Source organism: Odontomachus brunneus, unplaced genomic scaffold (assembly GCF_010583005.1).
Source record: "Odontomachus brunneus isolate Ranch 3 - 2012 unplaced genomic scaffold, Obru_v1 Obru_scaffold_009, whole genome shotgun sequence".
Taxonomy (NCBI): Eukaryota; Metazoa; Arthropoda; class Insecta; order Hymenoptera; family Formicidae; genus Odontomachus; species Odontomachus brunneus.
In genome coordinates, this window is record NW_022639459.1 from 2395358 (window position 1) to 2415702 (window position 20345).

Here is a 20345-nt window from a genome sequence, read left to right on the forward strand (position 1 = left end):
GAGAGAGAGAGAGAGAGAGAGAGAGAGAGAGAGAGAGAGAGAAGGAGAGAATTGCTTAACATTTTTATTTATTATTTCTCTTATCGGCGCCGCTCTCATCTGCGCGCCGGTGGCCGATAATTACGGGCCAATCGCGTACATATCTCTGGCAGCGTGGGAGCGCCGTGGCATCATCCTGTCGTGCGGATAAAGTCAAGGATTCGCTTCCGCGGCGAAGGTGAATCGGAGGCGCGACGGATCCCTCGGCTGGGATTTACGGTCGTTTACTCCTCTCTGCTCCGAGAAGGACGGCGCAATCTGCGGTACAGGAAGATCGATGTTGTTGACTCACCGACCATTCACGCGGCATTTGTCACCGCACTTGTCGCTGCCACGAATCTCTCTCGCTCTTTCGATCCTTCTCTCTCTCTCTCTCTTTCGCTCTTTCGATCCTTCCTTCTCTTTCTCTCTTTCTCTTTTTCTCCTTTTTGTACGTGCCGCTGATACATGGAGATTTCATCCACCTCTCGCGAAATTTACGTACAAAAGAAGATAGCGCGCTTAAGCCACGTAAGGGGAAATCGTGAGAGGCAATTAACTTGTATTTATTAACACGCTCGACTCTCCCATCTCGCGCGCGGTTCAATTTTCTCGCGCGTTTAGAAATCCACGTGTAACTCAAGCGAAACGATCGTCCATCATCATAGGCAGTGAATCAATTGTATTCGCTTGATGCAAGAGATTTGTCGGTTTTTCTACTAAATTCTCTATTCTAGTTTGAATGTCCAAAGAAAAATAGACTCCTCGTTAGAAACGTCTGTGAAAAATATCGAGTTTGTAAGATAAATGTCCCAGCGATTGAACAATGTTCCAGTGACTCAAGCGTTAATAATGCATTTGCATTTCATATTTCTGAAAAAACCTTTGAAATTTAAAAGACATTTCTTTACGCTAATATGCAATATTATCTGATAAGCATTCAATCAATGAATCCGCATTATTCTATGGTTGAGACATGACTTATTTTTTAGTTCAATTACTGATATACAACCGACATTATCTATAATATTCCATTAAAATTATATAATTGATATTTATTGATTATTTTATTTTCCATTACTTTTCGATCGCTGACAAAACGAAGCTTTATATAAACGTTATTTTTGGCAGTAATTCCATTATTGATTAATTATTGATTGATAAAAATGTAAAACTGATCGTGCTTTCTTATTAGTTCAGTTATTGAAAAATTTATCTTATTCATTTTTAACTGATTTCAAAAAAATTTCTTGAAGTTCTCAATTTGTCTTAATATTTTACTATTAATAATTCCACCAAGAGGCACCGAGGACTGGAGGTGATAGTAAATAAGTAAGTCTCAGCGAACGATTTTGAGACAGGCAGTTGTTAAAAATTGGGGAATAAGTTCGGAAGAGGGGGGAAAGACGGAGGAAAGAAGAGACGCAGGAAAGTATATTGGATCGCATTAATAATTCATGATCGCGCACTTCCAATTAAGGCTTTCCGTGGAAATCTGACTCGGACGCGCCGTTGCGGGTCGCCCTGTTTTTCCGTGCTCGTCGAGAATCTATACGGCAATTCTCATAGTGGAATAGAGATATCGGATTAACTGCAACTACTGAATAACGTTTGAGAAACCTCTCAACGTAGCGAAGTGGAAAAGTTCGCGAGTACTTCGCTGGGAACGCGATTCGATATCCAGGACTTAGAGTGCAAGTATGCGCGGAAAATTTTTCATCGCCACGGAACTTCGTCGCTTACCTTCGCGGAACTTTGCACGTTTCCCGCGATCTCGCGGAGAATTTCGCGGGGCAAGTTACGATCTCGCCCGCGCTCACTTTTTATCCATCTTTATTACTTTGTCGCATCTCTGTATTTCCCAATAAAGTTCCTCTCACGGCTTTATATTCAGCGTCATTACGCGTCTCTCTCCTTTCTTGTTTAAGCTTTCTCGTACGAGTACCGTCGTCGCCATCGTTCGTCTCGCGCGAGGATTACGTTTTTTTTTCGATCGCGTATTTCCATTGAACGCCCGAAGGTGTCTCGCGATCGATTTTTGCGGAGATACTTTTTATTAATTCCAGAGAGTCTGCTCGTTCCGTTCGCGAAATCCAAACCCGGCGGAAACAACGGCGAGCGTGTATACGCGCAATGATGTTCCATGCGAAAGAGGAAGGGAACAACTTCACGATAGCAACGAAAAATGTTTATGCAGAGTGTGGGGAGGGGGGAGGTTAAGGGGGAACGAACGGCGGTGGCGAAGTACGTAGGACCTGACTCTGGTTATCGCATACAATATTAAATACCGTGTGAACTTGTAACGCCGGCATGTCAAATATCTAAACAAAGTAGTTTGAACCTCTGAACTCTCATCGAGCTTTTACATGCAGTTTATGTAACGTGCAGCAAATATCGCGCGCTTTCTCCCGACCGTCGGTCCTTTGACGAGTTTTTCCACAGCGAGATTTTAATTGAACGTTATATCTTCTCTTTTCTTCCCCCTTTCTCCCCCCCCCCCCCCTCTCTCTCCCTCTCTCCCATCCTTTTACCTTCTTTCCGGCATTTATTTCAATTTTAAAATATTACAGTTATCTTCGCAGTCGTAATTCAACTTAACATTCTCCCGGAGCGAAGTTAACTCGCTGCTAATTGCTCAATTTGACGAAGGAGGCGCGTTATGCGCTCGCATAGCCAGCTTTTGAAGCTCCTTTCGTTCAAACTTCGCTCAAAGATTACGTTTCAACGGTGAAGCAGGCGGTTTAACCTTTGTGTGTGTGTGTGTGTATGTGTGTATGAAAGGAGAGTGCTTGCAGTCGCGGAAGGTGTCCGCGATTTTCGAGGCATTATGCAAGAGGTGCATGCGAGCGTACTCTGTGCACACATCAAGAACATGAGAGTATTAAAACGTTATTTTTTCCCGGCTTCTCTCTCTCTTTTTTTTTTTTTCACGAAAATAGCTTTATTACAACAAGGGAGCTTCTGCGAACGAACGCATATCGTTTCCCTGATTTTTCACAGTTATTTTTTTCATTTTCAGCATCCCATGTATGTTTGACTGTCTTTGTGTGCAACGTTATATCCCTCGTGCCGACGATCATTCGAGCGCTTTGAAAAAAACCATTTCGGCCCTCCGGTTCTCGTCGTTGAATATGTAAAACAGCTTTCGCCCTCCGGGCGCGGTATAAAATTACTCATGAGCCGAAATGCGTTTGACAAGTTCGCTGTGATGTCCTGAATGTATCGGTAGCGTCGTAATCCCGTCTGTGAGCAGGCTATTCCCCAGCGTTAAGCGGTATACAAACAACGTGAAAAAGAGATCGCTATGTACAATGCAATTTTATTATAATCCCCAGGGCGGATTATACGGGCGTTATCGATCGTGCCCGGTGCAATTCTGCCGGTGCACGCATTCGTCGATAAAGCTTCTTTATTCGCCACGCGAAATCGGCTCGAATGTCGTTCACCGTTCGCCATTTTCGCGAACCATCGCGTCGCGTTACGCAACCCCGACCCCGGAATACGAACGCACAATACCCCATAGTCGCGTTGGAATCGGCCACAGGACGTCCAAATCTCGGATGGAAACTTAAAACGCGGGTCAAAAAGAGCCTAGTTTTGCCTTGCTTCTATCGAGGTTCTATAAAGACAGGTTTATTTACACTGAAAATTTGGTACATCAGATCATAATTTGATTAAAACGGGATCAACCAAATGGTAATTACAACCAACAAATTTTATTACTGTTATATGTGTTCTGCTTTCTTAATAATATATGTGCTTAGGCAAGCAGAAAAATATGCAATGGCAACTAAATCGTATATTTTCGTTCCAAGTACAAAAATAATTTTTTTTCAGTGTAATCCCTATACAAAGATATAACATTCCTACAAATTAGTGCCTAAACTTATGAATTATACTCTATTTTGTATATCTAGACCTGACTGAAATGACGAATTAAGGGTCTGTTTTGATATATTTATTTAAGGTATACTAAATGAAATTCTTTCTTAGCACGCTTATTATAATGTGTTTTCTAATTTTTATTATTTTTTTATTAGTTTTTTTTATTACATATAATATCTTTGTATATAATGATTATTATTATCAGTACCGAGTATCTTTTTTAAAATTTTTTTGGCTAACTTATCCATTCAAAATCACAAAATTTTTTTAATATCAAAATTCATATTTCAACTGTTTGAAAGATAGTAACATACACACTCATCAAAATGTTTACTTTATAATTATCAATCATTAACAATTAATGTACAATCGTTTCCTCACTGAAACCGTTTAAAGAATTGGCTAATTTGTCTGACCAAGCCTTGTTAACAAGCCTTGTTTGGAGCGTGAATGTTAGGATCCATAACCTACTCACGAAATTCCATTCAAGATTGGCCTTGTCTGAATCCTATGAAGGCATGTCTACTTTGGGGCATTCACATCAGCATCAGTCCATGGCCTATTCTCAAAATTCTATTCAAAATCTATCTGTTTTGGCCCTACAAAGACATGCCTATTTTGGGGTATCTCTAGCTAGAATTACTACGTACTTAGGGCCCACCTCGATTAATTTCTACCTGGGATTAGATTCGCCGCGCGTGCCAGACCGACTGACTAATTCCGTGTATAGCACGAGGCACATGATTGTTTAATTCAAATTCTAATTCCCGCTTCCAATTTGCAGGTATCGCAGCTACTTACACGCCTGGCCAGTGCGAGGCGAAGGTGAGTGTGTTCCTTTCTTTCTCTCTCTATACAATTTGCGCGAGGGACTCGGAATAAAAACCGCATACTCTAACTTCGCCTTTCGTTACGGCTTTTCTTCGTCGTTTTGTATTTGTGCCGCATCTACCGCCGTGTAATCTCACTTAAAGCGGCCAGATGTGTCCCTTTCTTCCGGCCGGAGATTCGAATTACTGCAGTTACAGTTACAGTAACGTACTTTTTGCAATTACTGTAAATGCCATATGCAATGTGCAGAGAAAAATGCAATCTTGTATTAACTTTCCAACTTTTTTCGGATCAAATCAATTTTATGCTGCTTTACTCCGAGTCCTTCAAATCTATTATGTAATGAAGAGTCGAGATGAGGTAATTATACATGTATAGGAAGAAAATAGTACGTACTCTCTTAAAGTGAATCAGTAGCAATGTTCCCGGTTGGATCAGTAACAGGAATACTTCATCAACAATCAGTGAGCATTCATTGATTTTCAATGGAAACGCTCCCAGTTTGTTGCTTCTCTCTCTTTCTCTTTCTCTCTCTCTCTCTTTCTCTCTCTCTCTCTCTCTCGTTCTGCATACAAAAAATACCATTATACTGTTAAAAAAAGCGATTATTCAATTTACTTGTCTTCTTTAAGTGAAGGTTATTTCCAACAAAAGATTATCTTCATAGGAATAGTTTTTAAATATACTCATCAAAAATTGTAGAGGAGCTCGTTATTACGTACTTAAAAGAAGCATTTATTCTCTTTACAAGAATATTATAAAACTTTATCGTGGGAAAAGGTGACCTTACTTTGTAAGGAAACCGATTCTTTTTAATATTCTTGATTGAAATGTTAAACTTACTCAGGATTCAGAACATTTTAGATAAATTTGACGCTGGTGATGAACTTGTGACACAGATTTGTGTATATATAAACTTGTATATATATACTTTAAAATAATATCTATAAGTAATATTTGAATGCAGTAATACTTGAATGCATTTTTGCGTGCATATCTCGCTGATTTTGAGCAGTGGAAGTAACGTTTTACATTGGAAAATCTGCAGTACACAGATTTGTTATATAGATTTGCAGCAAATCCAACTTTATGCGTTTGTAGCGATGGAATTAACGGCTTCCGTGCGCCTTGTATGCGACATCATAGTCTGTGTTTGTAAACTGCATCAATAATGGAAACAGTTGCTATTAACTGATCCTTTCAGTGATATTTTTCTGTGTGATTGCAGTGCCATACTTGCAACTACACATTTTGGCATATTAATCCATTAAAACAAATCAATAATCACAATTAACTAATCGTCGTGTAATCATGAAATTTAATCGATCGATGAGATTAATTATTAATCAGTATGTAATCAATTACATCAAAGTTTGATGAATAATTAACTTTATTGATCGATAAAATTATTAGTAATTTTATGTATGACATGTATTTTGATTATTGATTTGCCGATTATTTCTTGGTCAAAGAAAATTTTTATCAATTAATGAGTCAACACTGAGCTGAATCTCCGGTTATAAATGCGATATATTTCGATAGAAAATATACTGACTATACTTTGGAGAGTACTTAGGAATATACCACTATTTGCACACGTAGACAAAGAAAAAATCACAAGCGTAATTATTATGGTCCGTTGATTGAAAGTTTCATTACGTGTTTCGCAACTTGGTCTCTCTCTCTCAATGCCACTTTTAATTTCGCGGATAGGTCATTTAAATAATTATATGGTGACAAGTTCAATCTAATCTATGGTTTCTGACGAGTTTAATATTAAGTCTCTGAGTTTTGAATGTAATTAAATTATGGATATCTTGACAGCTCATAAAGTTGGCGCGCGCGCGACAGAGTTTTTACATCCGCGAATTATTCTTCGTCGACCGACTAGACGATAGTTTAAAAACACCGCGACACACACACACACACATATAACACGAGCTATCTTAATTCTATAGAACCAAGAGCGAACGAAGAGCGATATTCTCGTTAATATATTCAAGACGCCAATCTCAAGACCGAGCGATTCCGATCGACCGACTCTTCCAGCCGCCGAGCTTAATTAGCGACCAAGCAATTAGAGTTCCCGGCGCGTTATTTCCAGCGCGATGCAATTTAACTTTCGCGGAATTCCATACGGTGGCGCGGCGTCGTATGTACGTACCGCGTTAGGACGATTTACCCTAGAGGACAATCGATACGCAGGGTAGAAGGGCGGGACAGCCGTCGCCGCCAGGGGGCGTCGACGACGCGAAACTTCCTTCCGCGAGCGTTCCCTTCTCGTTTTACAGACGTAACGCGGATTTTAATTTACGGGCGCGCGAGAGCGATCTAATTACCGCGGCATGAGCTCTCTCGCCACTCTCGTTGCCTCTCCCAACCGTCCGCCCTTCCCCCTCCCCTTCCCGCGCAAATCCCGCCGGTGAAAAATCGCCCGAATGGAATTGCCGATGCACTGCCGGGGAGTGCGTTCGAAGTTCCCGTTAACGTCCGGCTTTGATAAATACGACACAATGGTCAGTACTCGTAGACGACCGACGCGCGTTTACCGGGTTAAAACCGTGATTTACGCGGAACGCCGTCCCGTATAACGGCGCCGGACGCACGTTGTAGCGAATTTAATCAAACTTTCGGGTAACCCCCGGCCGCGGGACACGGTTGCAGTATCGGATTTCATCGCGGCCACGCGAGCGGGATAACCTCCGCGACGAGTTGGCCCGTTCATTCGCGTTTTGCGCGCCGTTATCGTTCTGCGCGTACGCGAAATCGATGGCGTTTAATATGCGTGCGTGCGTCCAAGCGTGCGATCGCATAAATTGCCTAATTATTAACGCTTCGACACGTGTGCGTGCGCGCGCGCGCGGCGCGAAAATGGCGTATTAGCGTAAAAGTTCGGCCAAAAAATGGCTCGCCGGCCATCTTCTCTCATTTGCACGACGCCGGGATAGACAATTCTTGCGCGTTCTTCTCTCTGATAATCGCGCCGACGACGGCAGATAATTAATTCGCTCGTTCATGCGCTTTTCGTTAATCTCGATTACGTCGGCTGGAGGAAAAATATGGTGAAGTGGGACAAACCGATAATGGGCCCCACTTGAGTTTCCAAGTTCTTGGGCAGAGGTAACTTCCGTAATGTTAACCTCGACGATGAAATGTTCAGCTCTGGGGATGACGTGAATATTGACAGCGGTTAACGAAGATGAGTCGCGAAGTTGGCGCGAAGAGCACCGGTATTTCATATATTAGCATATTAGAAATTATAAACTAGAATATTAGAAAATTTAATCTAATCAGCTAAAAACCACTAGTCTCTAACTCAATTCGGCTAATTACATTTCTACTTGGATTTCTTAGCGATAACGGGCTCACGTCTATTTATCGCCTCATCGCGCTATATTAAACGGCGATCTCACGCGCGCAAGAGAGAGAGAGAGAGAGATTAACGACAAAAGAGGGACGCAGGGGACTGAAAGGGAAATAATCTCGTCGGATAAGCTACGAGTTCGAGTTGAAAATAGCATATTTTCCGAGAGACTCGCGGAAACTCGTGCGTTGCGAGCGCTTTTCTGGAAGTAGTTCTACATTCTAAGAGCGTATTACGTTGCAGGCTTCGCGAGATGTCGAGCACGCGAGACTGCCAGAGTTCCTCTCGGAATTGGACCTGTCGAGTCTCGAGGCATCCGAGGAAGACGTCGAAGCGCTGAAGAAAATCGTGAAAAGGCTGGCGCCGGAGAAGAACGGCGAGTACCAAGTTTACCAAGGTTCTCTCAGACTGTCCTACTAACCTCGAGACTACGTCGAGCTAACTTTTCTTCTTCTTCTTTTATCCCAACCTGACTAAAGCAACTCGCTTTTTCTTTCATTGCCAGTCTTCTTCGGTAACGAGGATCTTCTCAAGGAGTGGCTCAAAGGAGCGGGTATTATTACTTAAAAGCATACTTCTCTCCATGCATGCAGACGTTTCTTTATTCCTCGATGTAAAACTACTCTCCTCCCCCTCTCCCCCCGCCCGAAATCCCGGCAGTCCCGCTATTATTGCCGTCCACGGAATAAACTGTCGAACTTTTTCGGCTGTGAGTACTCTTGCCGAATTAAAACTTCTTTCCTAGAAAAACCTTATTTACGCGAAACTGTTTTTCCAGGAGAATTTTCCCGAATGTGTGATAATTTTTGCTGAATTATGTATTCGTAACTTATTCGCATGGAGATAAAAGTTTAGTCGAATTAATGTGACAATGAACGAGTCAAACGCCTTTTGGTTGAAGGAAACAGAACGTCTGGTTCTTATGAGCCAAATTCAGCTCTAAGAGTCAGAAATTCCGTTTTTCTAATCAAAAAGCTTTTGATTCATTAATTCAAGTAAACCTTTTTGATTCATTAATTCAAACCTTTTTCTTCGTGTTGGTAAGTTGCAAGTAAAAACGTAAATTATTAATTAAAGGAAACAGAATACCATGCTTTTATGAGTTGAATTTGGCTCTAAGAGCCAGAAGTTCCGTTTCCTTCGCCCAAAGGCTTAGCTCATTCATTCAGCCAAACTTTTCCTCCGCGTGAATAAGTTGCAATTAAATAATTTAGTAAAAATAATTAATTAAAGGAAACCTAGTTTTTATGAACCAAATTTGGACTAGAAATTCCGTTTCCTTCAGCCAAAAGTCTCATTTATTGTCACGTTAATTCAGCTTCTTTCTCTATGCGCACTTTATTCTTGAATTTCGAGCGGGGTAGTAGGTAAGCGAGATGTAAACTACGAATGAGAAACTGTGAAATCGATATTCGCTTTTCGCATTTTCGATTTTCCGCATTTTGCACGCATTTTGCAAGCATGAAGTCGACGTTTGCCCGATTTCTTTGCCTCGGCACACGTCGTGTGTGTGTGTGTGTGTATGTGTGCAACCTCCTTGTCTGTGTTTGACCCGTGCAAAGCTGTCCGTCGCACGTGAGCATGTCGTGCATACATGTAAATATCCGCTGCAGGCTGTATCTATGCAAATACTTACCGCAAATGCACCCGAAAGCGCGTTCGATGAGCATTTGGGACATTCCATCGCGGCGGCACCGTTCCGGCCGGCATGCGGACCGGCGCGAAATGAGAGCACTCGATGCCGGTGTCGCTTCCACAGGCATCTTACCAAAGCGTCAGATGTTACGCAAGGCTGTGTAAGCGAAAGTCATTGAGTGCGTGCGAATATCTCAGAGCGATCGGACCGCGTCTCCGCTTTCCCACGAGGCGCAATTTTTCGTTTTACGATGATTGTGCCGGCACTTCGTGACTTTCCGCGAAGTGACAGACTTTCTACGTCTGTGCGCTATTCCGCTATCTCCGCCGATCGTGACGCAATCGCATTGTTTATCGCGCGTCCGCGTTAATTAAATCTCTGAAACGCGCGGCGAGCGTATCGACGTGCAATCCGTCGCTCGTTTATCATCTTTTGCATGAAGGCATTACACGCCGGCGGAGGCTGAGAGGGTTGGTTGGGGAGGAGGAGGAGGAAGAGAGAGAGAGAAAGGGAGGGTGTGGAGCAGGGGAGCGATCTTTATTGCCGGCCTCGCGAAGTTATCGTTCCGCGTGGAATTTCGTGTGTGTGTGCCGGAAAAATCGATGGGCGCGGCTTGCATGGCTCGTAAAAGCTTAAGCGATTATATCGCGGAAATTCATACTTTAAAAGCACGACCGCGCGAAAGCGCGCGGCGAATGTCTGAAAGGCATCGCGTGCGCGTCGCGCGGCGACGATACGACGCGCGGGTGCGCCATAAAATTTAATAACACTCCCGCTTCGTACTCAGGCGTGACGGGACAGCCCGGGGTGGATTACCCAGCCCTCACCTCGATTCCAGCCACTTCATTCAGCTGTCGCGGTCTGAGAGGTGGATATTACGCGGATTTAGAGACAAATTGCCAAGTAGGTGGTATCGATATCATATAGTTCGCTCGGATGAGCAATTGCACTGTGAGAAGCGTGACTTGCGCGGAGAAATGTCCCCCATTAAATCGACTGTCGTAAGTCACAGGTCGGTGCGGTCTCTCGCTTGGAGAAACGTCCATTGTCGATAAAAGGCTGCGATACAAACAGTGATTGTTTTTCTCTTCTCAACGTGAATTTTGTCTCATTTTTTGAATATTTTTTCACAACGAATAAGATGATCAACCAAAGTATATTTTAATATATAATAACGTAATAATAGAAAATAATAACCCAGACTCTTAAATATATCCAACCATCATAATGTAGAGATTTGAACTCTTAATTTTAACAAGAGAGTTATTTATAAATTAGCACTAGAATACCCAATGGAGCCATTTTGATTGCTTTAAAATCTTTTTTATCGCCATTTTTATTTCTCGTGGTTTAGAAAAATGCCTCTTTCGGGAATTCAAAGGGGATAGTCATTCCTGGACATCTTAGTATGAAAAAAGCCAATACGAACCCATAATATGTCGATTGCGAAATTTACCAAATCAAGTGAAAGAAGAAATAAAGTAGTGAAATTAGTAAAAAATTAGCTAAATTTAAGTTTAAATTTAAGTTCACAATTGATTAAAGATATGTGTGGAATTAAATAAATAAAAGTTTTAGACGTAAACAAAACAAAGATACGCTACACGTTCTACGTGGAACGCCGTGAGATTGCCGGGAAGCGACTAACATTCGTGACGGTTTTTAGTGCTGTCCGCGAACGTTTTACGGTCGATGAGAGGCACGTAACCAACGCTGACTGTATTTCCAGGTATTTCACATCTGCGACAATGGACGCAAGATCTCGTTCCTGTGTCCCAATGGCACCATCTTCCAGCAGTCGCAGCTTATATGTGACTGGTGGTTTAAGGTGGACTGCAGCAAGTCCACGGAGCTGTATGAGCAAAGCGCCGAGCAATTGGCCGAGGAGGAGAGGAAGCGCGCGGACGCGAGGAAGATGAAGTCCGAGTTCCATCGCACGGTGGAGCAGAACGACGCCAATTACTACGAGACACAGAGTCCCGACTACGACGGCAGGCAAAACGGTAGGACGAATCCGTTCGGTCAGTCGGCCAAGCAGAATCAGATCCCGGAGCGGCAGGAAGAACCAAAGTCCGTGCAGCATTTCGGGCCGAACAACGTCTTCGATAACCCACGAGACTCCGGCCGTTACTTCCAGGAGGGTAACGCGAGGACGACGCAACCATCCGAGACCTTCAATCAGCCGACGACGAAGCAACGACAATATCACGAGGGCGGCTCGAATTATCAGGCCGCCAACAGGCAGAGGAATCAGCTGGTGGACACGCAGAGCGGTAAGTTCAACTACGAGCACGGCAACAAGTTCCAAGACACCCGGCAGAATTACCAGAATACCTTCGGCAACGCGCAAGACCACTACCGTGCCACCCAGAGCGCAGCGCGCAGCGATAAACCGGACATCCGTAACTCAAAATCACGGACCCTGACGCGAAACAATCTGCTCGGCTCCAATCAGCCGCAAAAGGCGACTCCGACCTACATGGAAACGACAACCTTCCGAACCACGACCGCGTCGCCGCCGAGGGAGTTCCAGCAATTCGCGGAGAGCGCCGCGTTTGTGTCCAATCGGGGAAATCGCTTCAACAGCAAATCCGAGAACAATCGACAATTTTACTACCATTCCTACGAGCACCGGGCTTCCACGATCGACGACCGAGAGACGACCACCGTGACGCCGGAGAGGAACGACCAGAGTATCCACAACAGGGTGTCCTTTACGCCGAAAATCGGCGCGCCGCAGTTCCCCGGGCCCACGTTCGCCCCCATTTACAAGCCCAGGACGACGACGATACCACCTTACGAGACCACGCTGCAGTACACGCCGACCAGCGAAACGCCCTTCTACAGTACTTCCTTCTACAGGCAGGAAGACATCCCGGAAACGACTTATACTCCCGCCGACCTGACGACCATGACGGCGTCCACCATCGAAGACTACCAGGCCACAGAATCCTTCTCTACGACCTACAACGATCAACAGACACCAGCCTCCATAGGGCGAGTTCCACCAGCTTCGAATTATCCGCATCAGTACATAGACAGTAAAGTGACCGAAAGGGACATCGATCGCGACACTGCATCCTTCGCGACCACACGGCCGTATCTGAACACTGAGAGCTCTCGATTCGACACGGTGAACACCACATCGACCGTCAGTCAGAACGCGTATCCGTCGTCGACGCCTTACTTCGATGACATTCGTGGTCAAACGGCTCGAGGCGGCGCAGCGACCCATGCGGATTACCGGGGCGAGAATAGTATCGCCGACATCGAGCCCAAAGGCACCACGAGGGATCCGTCGCTCGCCTCTTCGCCGAACTTCCGGCAAAACTCGATCAGCTCGACCGAAAAGCCGTGGCGGAGCACCAACGTCTATCAGCAGAGCGGCTCCACCAGCAAGACTCTGAGTCCATACGACACCAGTTTCACTTACAAACAGGGGAAGGTCTTGTCCACTCTAGGTCCTTACGTACCTTTCACCAAGAACTACGTCTATTCCACGATGACCACCACTTCGAGGCCGCCAATCACCGCATCGACTTACAGCCCGACCATCGCGGATTATCGCATCACGACGAGCAACCTGATACCCAAGGTAAAGTCGTCGCCTGTGACGAGTAGGCCCAAGGATAGGGCGACATATCTACCTGAGACGACTAATAGCAAGCAATCCACAAGCAATTTGGAGAACAGGCCTTACACTGAACGTGAACACGCGCTCAGCATGTTGCACTCCCTTCAGGGTCTGGAGGATAACGCGGATAATCTGAACGAGGCCGAGAAGAAGGGAGCATCCGGTAGGAACATCCCTTTCGCTCCTGGATCGTCCACTTTGCACTCATTGGCCTTGTATTTCGCCACGGCCAGCGACAATTTCGACTCTAACGAAACCGCCGAATCATCCGTGAGTATCGAGCACCAAGAAGAGGTCGTCTTTCCAGAAGAAGAGAGTCTTTCCAGTGCGCACAGCTCATCCGTGGAATTGCCTACCAGCATTCTCACACAGCACACCATTTCCTCGTACGCCGAGCTGTTCAACTTGAACAACGCGCTTGAAGGAAACGCCACAGTGACCGAGCTCACAGCAGAGGCTGAAGACGTTGGCGAGATCGACAACGAGGACCTCGAGATCGAGCAGAGCGAGGGACCCTTGAACGGCGCCAGGAAGACCAACAGTACCAAGCTCCGTGAGCTGGCTCAGGTGTTTACTCACGCTCTATCGGCGTACCTACAGGACCCAGATACCTTTAAGAAGGTATTAACGGAGATCAGACCCACAGAACCACCGGTGACCACGATAGATGGCGGCCAGTTCGAAACCACGACGCTGTACCCGACCACTGCGGAGGAGTATTCGTCGGTGACGAAGGAGAAGGACGAAGTCTTGGACTTTTCGGACGACACCGACTCTGCTAGGAGACGCAAACCCACCACAGTGTTTCCCACCACGTTGCAGCCGCCCACCACGACTGACAGGTCATACTCGACCTACTACACGACATCTTACGACGACTATTATTCAACTCCGTTGGCCACGCGGAGACCAGTTTATTATCCGAGCACGACTCTATTGCCGCCCGGCGACTCCGGGGAATATGTGGAGACATCCACGCAGGTCATGGGCGGCAATACATTCGCCTATGAGGTGAACCATGCTTTCGGCACCACTGCTGTTAATGACATTCGCGGTTACGACGCTGACACGAGGGACTCGACTGACTTATCGCCGGTCTACAACAATTACTTCCCGTCGGATAAAGACGCCAGTCGCAACAAGATTGCTGGATTCCACAATAACAGCGGGAGGACCTTCCAACCCTACGGCAAGAACGTCAAGCCATCCAACGCTACGCCTATAAACAACTATGTGGCGTCATCGACGGTGCCGTCCTTCCAATATCCCGTAGGGACGACTACGTCCACTTGGGGCAGAGGCTCCGCCAGCGACAAGCCCGTGCAGAATCTCACGCCACCTCATTATCAACGCTTCGGCAATGTGAAGAGCTTCGAGGTCTCCAACAGCATCGTGCCGACTCAGGCGCGCTCGACGACGCCTTTACCAAGGATCAAGTCTACCTATGAACCAGCAGCAGCCAGCAGCACTGTTCATCCCTTCAGGATACGTTATTATGACTCGACGACGTTGCCTGAGGAGCAAAATCCAGAGTCTCTCGTCACAGCTCGCAGTTCATACGTAAAGTTCAGGAATAGCTACAATCGCATAGAAGGCACTCGCAAGTCTACGGAGAACGTAGCGACCACGGTGGCGACGCTGACAACGCCGACGACGACACTGTCACCCACTCAAGCCTCCGTCGGGACGTTAGATCCTGTCACAGCGACTGTCAGCAATGCTGACGTCACGCCATATACCGCTACCGTGATTCGCGCCACGTCCAGCGAGCTGACCAACACGTCGTCCAGCAAACAGTCCAGCTCGCTGAGCGACGATCACTGGACCTCCTCGCCCATGGTCACTCAGCTCTGGGAGACGACGGTGTTTGTGGATCCGCGCCACATCAATCATGGTCTGGAATCCACTAACGACGTCACTCAATCGCCCACGACAGACAACAGCGTCAACGAGGAAGCGGAGCTCGTCGTAGCGGCGTCCACTGTAAGGCCATCGACATTCTCCACCGAAAATGAGGACGAAACGACGGTGTCACGGACGACAACAACTTCCAGCACACCGAGTCCTTGGCAATGGGCGCCCAACGACAATGACTCGCCCGTGGCGTTCACTCTATTGCCAACGACGTTCGCCGCGGAGAACACTGCGACTCCAACTCCGATCATTACGACGCGGTCTAGTATAACGACCACGATCACGTCCTCAGTGACATCGACCAATTCAGTTTCCCGGGAGAACTTGCCATCTACTTTGCTCCCTTTCACGGTGACCAGCTCGTGGAACACCACCGAAAATGAGGTGATTAAGGCGCAGGAGATGTTCGGCAATTTGAACGAGACGAGTTCCAACACGCTGATGCGAGTGATGAAGCAGGCTGACAATAACGAGACGGTGAGACAATTGGTGCTGTTGCTGATAAGCCATTGCAACGGACCCCAGAACAAGACGATGGAGGAGGAGAAGGAGCAATTGCTGGACGCTCTGCTGAGAATGCCCGTTAATGAGTTCAGTTCCGAGGAATCGCGGGAGATCGTCGCCGGTATCAGCAGACTTAGCCTACCTATCGGTACGTGCGTATGTAAATATATGAGTATATATATTAATTATATATAATTCCTGCTATGTTCCTATATAATAACATATAGAGGGTGAGGTAATAACTGTTTCCATGTTGAATATTTCCGTTATTTCAAACGACATTAGAAAATAGTTGCTACAAAAGTTTTTTACGATTTTGAAGAAGAGACATAACGTAGTGACAAAGAGATTTTTTATGAGTAGAGCTATGTGCGAGATTTTTTAAGATGGCCTTTAATTTTAAGTGGAATCATGGTTTTTCTAATCTGAATCAATTGATCATTCTGCATATAAAAGTACTCAAATGAAATTTCCAAAAAATAGATACTTTCTGAAATATATTTTTTTTATTTTATCCTGATATTTTTTAGTGAAAAATATGAAATATAACTATTCATTTTTCGACAAATATTCGCCTAAATACTTTTGTACATAGAAAAACGGGTAAAATTGATTGTTGTAAAAAAGAAACATAAAGGAACCTTAAACAAAATTCCGTTATGGCTTGGTGCTGTTTCCTTCAAAACCATAAAATTTCTATAGAAACTATTTTTTTATATTATTTAGTATAAATAACGAAGATATTTGGTAATAGTTATTATTTCATATGTAATTATGTTCACACGGAAAGAAGCTACTGAGTGGAAAAAAGAAAAAATAGTTACATTCAATTGAACATAGAGATTCACGACTGCTACAAACATAAGCAATTACTTTGATTATATTTGCACAACAACATTTTTTTCTGTGTGAACATGTATAATTATGTATTATTATATATAGAGATAAAATTCATTACATAAAATTCACGTATAATTGTACGTGATCATTTTTCTCCCAATCTTCATTGTGTGCTAAAAATGTGAAGAACTCGATGTGCTTATCATAATTGCGCCATTAATGAATTGTCCTTTTTATTTTCTCACTCATCAGTTATATATAAGAGACTTTGCATTAAGATTTCATTACGTCCTACAATCGTCAGTCGCTGATGATCACGCGCGTTTGCAGAGAGTAATGCCGGAGAGATTTTCTCCGTTATTCCTACGTTATTTCTACGAGACAACGTCCACCTTTTCCAGTATAATGTTGCTGTTCCAGTATAATATCCCGCGCTGCAATGTCAGCAATGAGTACAACGTTAGGAGCGCTCCATGTTCCCGACTGATGCTCCCGTGTATTCCGCTTACAGGTAAAGCACGTGCCGCTGCTGCTTCGCCGAGTAGCACGACGACGAAAGCACCCCGAGCGACGTCCGTGAAACCCACGTCGTCCGAGCCATCGATCACCACGTTTCGCAGCAGCAGGGCGGGACGGAGGTTCCGCACCACCACCGAGAGTACCGACGCGTTCGCTAGGAGATTGGACGAGGACATCCCGGCGGACACGAACAATTCTTTGTTCGACGAGGCCGTCGCGTCCGACAATCGGGCTCTCGAGCTGCTCAGGTCGCTCTACACGATAGCCGCTAAATGGGGCTGAGGCCGCACAATCGAGGACCGATCGGAACTACGCGTACGTCGGAAGACTCGCGAGATGAAGATCTCGCTGGAGTGCTAGAAGACGTTCACCTGTCGATACGTCGGAGTAGATCGTTGCTGTCGCCCGTAGCGCGCGCGTCGCGCTTCGCTTAGCTAAACTCTTTCAACTTCAACTCGCGGCTCCGGGGATCAGCCGGATGCCGGATGTTAAATCGGTCTCGGCCCATAAATCGACCGATCAATTGACGTGAGATTTATTGAACAGACAGACAAACAGGAATGCAGTCCGATGCACGGAATAGGCAATGGTATCGTTTAAGGTGTCGGCGACGTCACACCGTCTGACATCAGCGAAAATCTTGTCTTCTTTCTTGTCAGGCTAAATTCTTGTAAACGCGCGCGTCTCCACACACGTGTAACAGCCGGAGATAGAGTGAGTTAGGTGCGAGCTGAAGATTCGGCGGCACCTGCGTCTCTGCGAATCGACAGCGCGCCGTGCGCCGAAGTGAAGTTCGATTTAGCTTAGGGCCGAGATTGACTTAAACGATTTTTCACCTGCGCTCGCGGATATCAAGTAGGTCGAGCTTACGACGACCGATTTTCGGCGTGCAATTTCAGCCGGTTGCTTGGTAGCCGCGATCGAGGCTGTCGGTTAATATGCGGAGTCCCGGTCGATCGTCGATTGATAAAATCGCAAGTAACGATTAACCGGTTAATAGTCCGACGTTAAGATTATTAATGTATTGCTCTCTCTCTCGCCGTCCTTTTTATTAAGAAATAAAACATCGATCGCCTCCAAATATCGGCAAATATTACTTGCAAAAAAATGCTTGCCATACTTCGTCCCTCTCGTTCAACTACTTTGTGTGAATGACGCGCTGTATGAATATCCTGAATTAGCTCTCTCATTGCTAAATGGCTCTACATGTTAAGTGAAATTCAGAGGTTTTCTTTGCTTTTAGCGTGCAGCAATATAAAATGGCCGAATTTTGCCTAATTCTTTCCTTACGTAGTCCCTAATAATTTTTTAATCAATCGAACAAGAAAGTATCGCGATATTTTTATTTCGAAAAAATTGATTTTATAAAAATTAATAATTTTTGACACAGAAATTCGTGTTATTTTATTTATTTTTTCTTTTACTACGCAATACATGTTAAATAAAATACCGAAATTTTATTTCTTGAATTTCTTCAAGAAATCTTCCTTCTTTTCTTTTTTTCTTTCTTGAATTCTTTCCTTATATAATTTTCCATAATTTTTTAATCAATCAAAAATCGCGATATTTTTATTTCGAAAAAATTAATTTTTTCTAATTAATTTTTTAATAATTTATTGTGTAGCAATATAGTGACGGAATTTTTTGAATTCGTTTCTCACATAATTTTTCAATATTTCAGTCAATCAAACAAAAAAGTATCGTGATATTTCCACTTCGAAAAAATTGACCTTCAAAGAAAACAATTTGTCAGAAATTCATGTGTTGTGTTCTACATCTTTTTTTTCTTTTTTTTTTTATTCTCTCGCTATGCAGTGTAACGTACACGACCGTGCTTGGAATGAGAGAGTTAGCTTTAATTGCTGATGTAACTGTAGAACATCAGACAGACATAGAGCATTGATCGCGCAAATCGACTATATCCGAAGCGTATACATACATATACATATATATATAAATGCATATATATATATATATATACTCATGTAAAATAGCGATTGTCCTGCATGCCAACCTAAAGGGGTACAGCATTTTGTATGGCTCGTCCGCTCCTCTAATAATGTTCGCCGGGTACATTCTCTCAATTTGCAACTCGTCTCCGCTGAATTGTACGCGAGATTGGCGGGGTGTGGTGAATTGCACCGGTACGCGCTCGCGGCTCCTCGCGCCGCGGTCGAACTCTACGTGACACAATTTCACCCTCTTCTCGCGTCACCTTCTCAACGAGATCATTCCCGTTCTCTTTCGGAAAGTCCGCATTAATTTTCAGCCGACACCAAATTCGTATTCACGAGCTGCGCCGTACGAACTTCCAATTCAGTCCGGAAACTGCCGTCGTACACGTTGCACACGTTCAGTATTACAAAAAGACTCCCGGAGGGATTCGTCCGAGCACACGGCGCGGATCCGCGAAATTATTTATTCGCCTTCGCTCTCTCTCTCTCTCTCTTTCTCTCTCTCTCTCTCTCTCTCTCTCTCTCTCTCTGTCTGTCTGTCTGTCTGTCGCGACTCCTACACGTACCGGCTAACAGTAAGCTACTTGTATCTTGAAATTACGGTGTTGGTAACGTTCTCTTTCGTTTGGCCAGTTCGAGGTCAGCGATGCGCTTCCGTTGCGATCCCGAAACGTCCAAACGGGGTTTCTAGGTCATTATTTAAGTACGCGATCTAGCGTGTAGCTGTATCGACTTTATGTAATATACCTTTGTACAGTATGTGAATAAATAAACAGGGTTTTGTTTACCTCCGTTTCGCTCGTCAAAAACGACCCTTAATGCCTCCCGCGTTCTGTGTGATAAAATCGTCAGTACTCTGAGTTGCTTTAAGTCATTCAGCAATGTGTTAAAGTTAGTATCGATATTATTACTTCTGAGTTTAATGGTTGAATATTTTAGTAGCTCGACAACTAAACAGTACAATCTATCGATTTGTAATGTTTCTTGCATTAACGTACATTTTCCCCTCAACTTTTCAGGTAAGTAAGAGCCTCACTTTTTTAAGGCAATTAATAATCGTCCCTAAAAATTTGTTTCATGTTAAACCCACTTATCGGCATCTCCTTAGTCATTGATATCTCAGACAAAACTTCACAACAAAAACTGTGAATAACCGTCGTTAATCGCAAAAAAAAAAAAAAAATATTCTAGAGTGTCTATGAATAAGGGAAATTAATTATTTAATGTCTTACGCTACTCCAACTT

The 20345-nt window shown here is 44.5% G+C and overlaps 1 protein-coding gene across 2 annotated transcripts in view; it reads left to right on the forward strand.

The window, feature by feature from the left end:
• The window catches only part of LOC116854167 (mucin-12), a 77460-nt gene extending 58899 nt beyond the window's left edge, over positions 1-18561 (forward strand). For both annotated transcript variants that reach the window (XM_032835831.1, XM_032835830.1), the window contains exons 3-8: positions 4688-4728; positions 8342-8495; positions 8604-8651; positions 10522-10637; positions 11464-15934; positions 17138-18561. In XM_032835831.1, the coding sequence (XP_032691722.1) occupies positions 4688-4728; positions 8342-8495; positions 8604-8651; positions 10522-10637; positions 11464-15934; positions 17138-17427 (5120 nt within the window). In that variant the 3' untranslated portion in view covers positions 17428-18561. The remainder of the gene's footprint in view (positions 1-4687; positions 4729-8341; positions 8496-8603; positions 8652-10521; positions 10638-11463; positions 15935-17137) is intronic.
• Positions 18562-20345: the final 1784 nt, after the last annotated feature.